Source organism: Asparagus officinalis, chromosome 3 (genome assembly GCF_001876935.1).
Source record: "Asparagus officinalis chromosome 3, Aspof.V1, whole genome shotgun sequence".
Taxonomy (NCBI): Eukaryota; Viridiplantae; Streptophyta; class Magnoliopsida; order Asparagales; family Asparagaceae; genus Asparagus; species Asparagus officinalis.
In genome coordinates, this window is record NC_033796.1 from 52,890,238 (window position 1) to 52,891,477 (window position 1,240).

Below are 1,240 nucleotides of genomic sequence, written 5' to 3' on the forward strand. Positions count from 1 at the left end.
GTCATTAATAGTACGACCTAACACGAGAGATGGACTGACAAGAAAATTAAAGATTTAAGGGACTGATAGGCAAATAATGAGATTTGCGGGATTATATGGCAATTAAAGATGATATAAGGTACCGATATGCAATTTACCCTAATTTTTTTTTTGAAAATGACTGTTTTAAATATTAGTCTTATTTTTCCCTTTTCACACCCCAGCCGTCCCCGGACCCCATCATTCATCAACACCCCATCCCCCAACCCCATTCCCCAAAGCAATGGCGACCGCAGGCTCAGCCCCATCAAAACCCGAAATCCTCTCACTCCTTCGCTCTCTCCTCCGAACCGCCGCCAAATTCACCGATTACAACATCAGAGAGTACGCGAAACGAAGGTCCATCGCCGCCTTTCGAGACAACCGGAATCTCTCCGACCCTTCCTCGATCGCCGCCGCCTTCGCCGACGGAAAATCTCAACTGGAGGTCGCCAAGAGGCAGGCCACGGTCTATTCTCTCTACGCTCCCAACGTCAAGAGCATCATGGAGATTAGAACGACTAGGTAAAGGTGTTTTCTTTTTATCAATTTGATGATTTTGATGTCGGCTATGAAATACCCATGTGGAGACATGCGAGTGTTTTGGGTGAGACTAGAGTTATTCTCCTGGGACGCTTAGTGTTTGTTAATATTGCCCAGTGAATTATCGAACATTGTGCGCTTGAGATTGTTATGAAATGTTTGCGTCCTTAGTTTATTGTTTTTATGTACTCTCTGTTTGTTAGTATCAGTACTACCCTGTGACTTATTAGTTTACTATCTTTGTGCTCTCAAGGTGAAGAGCATGACTGTAATCATGAATTTGGTGGTTTTGATGTGCCCGTGTGGAAAAAATTGTGAAATTTCTGGTCTTTGATTGATGGGTCTTTCAATTTGGTTAGGTGATAGTGTAATTTTTTTTAGGTTCATTCATTTTGGCGATGTCGGCTAGGTTATCCTCTTTAGCCCACTTTGTGTTTGTTAACGTTAACCAAAGTAAATTAAAGAGCATCATAGAGATGATGAAAACTAGGCAAAAGAAAATCATTTCCCCCCTCGGCAATCTGCTGATTTATATGGATTTGGTGATTTGGTGTTGGTTATAAAATACCCATGTGGAGAATTGTCAAATGTCTGGGGATCTTTGTTGGTGTGTTTGTTGGTTATGCTTATATTTGTTAATCGTGTATAAAATTGCAAAATTTCTGGTCTTTGATTGGCG

General features: G+C 41.4%; 1 protein-coding gene across 1 annotated transcript; it reads left to right on the top strand.

Moving 5' to 3' along the window:
• On the top strand, positions 210–852 carry LOC109832286 (LYR motif-containing protein 4). The gene has a single exon (XM_020399708.1). It carries the CDS (start codon positions 263–265, stop codon positions 545–547), a length of 285 nt encoding a protein of 94 aa, XP_020255297.1. The 5' UTR covers positions 210–262; the 3' UTR covers positions 548–852.

Coding starts and splice junctions, on each gene's coding strand:
- LOC109832286 (XM_020399708.1), top strand. CDS start 263: ATGGCGACCGCAGGCTCAGCCCCATCAAAACCCGAAATCCTCTCACTC.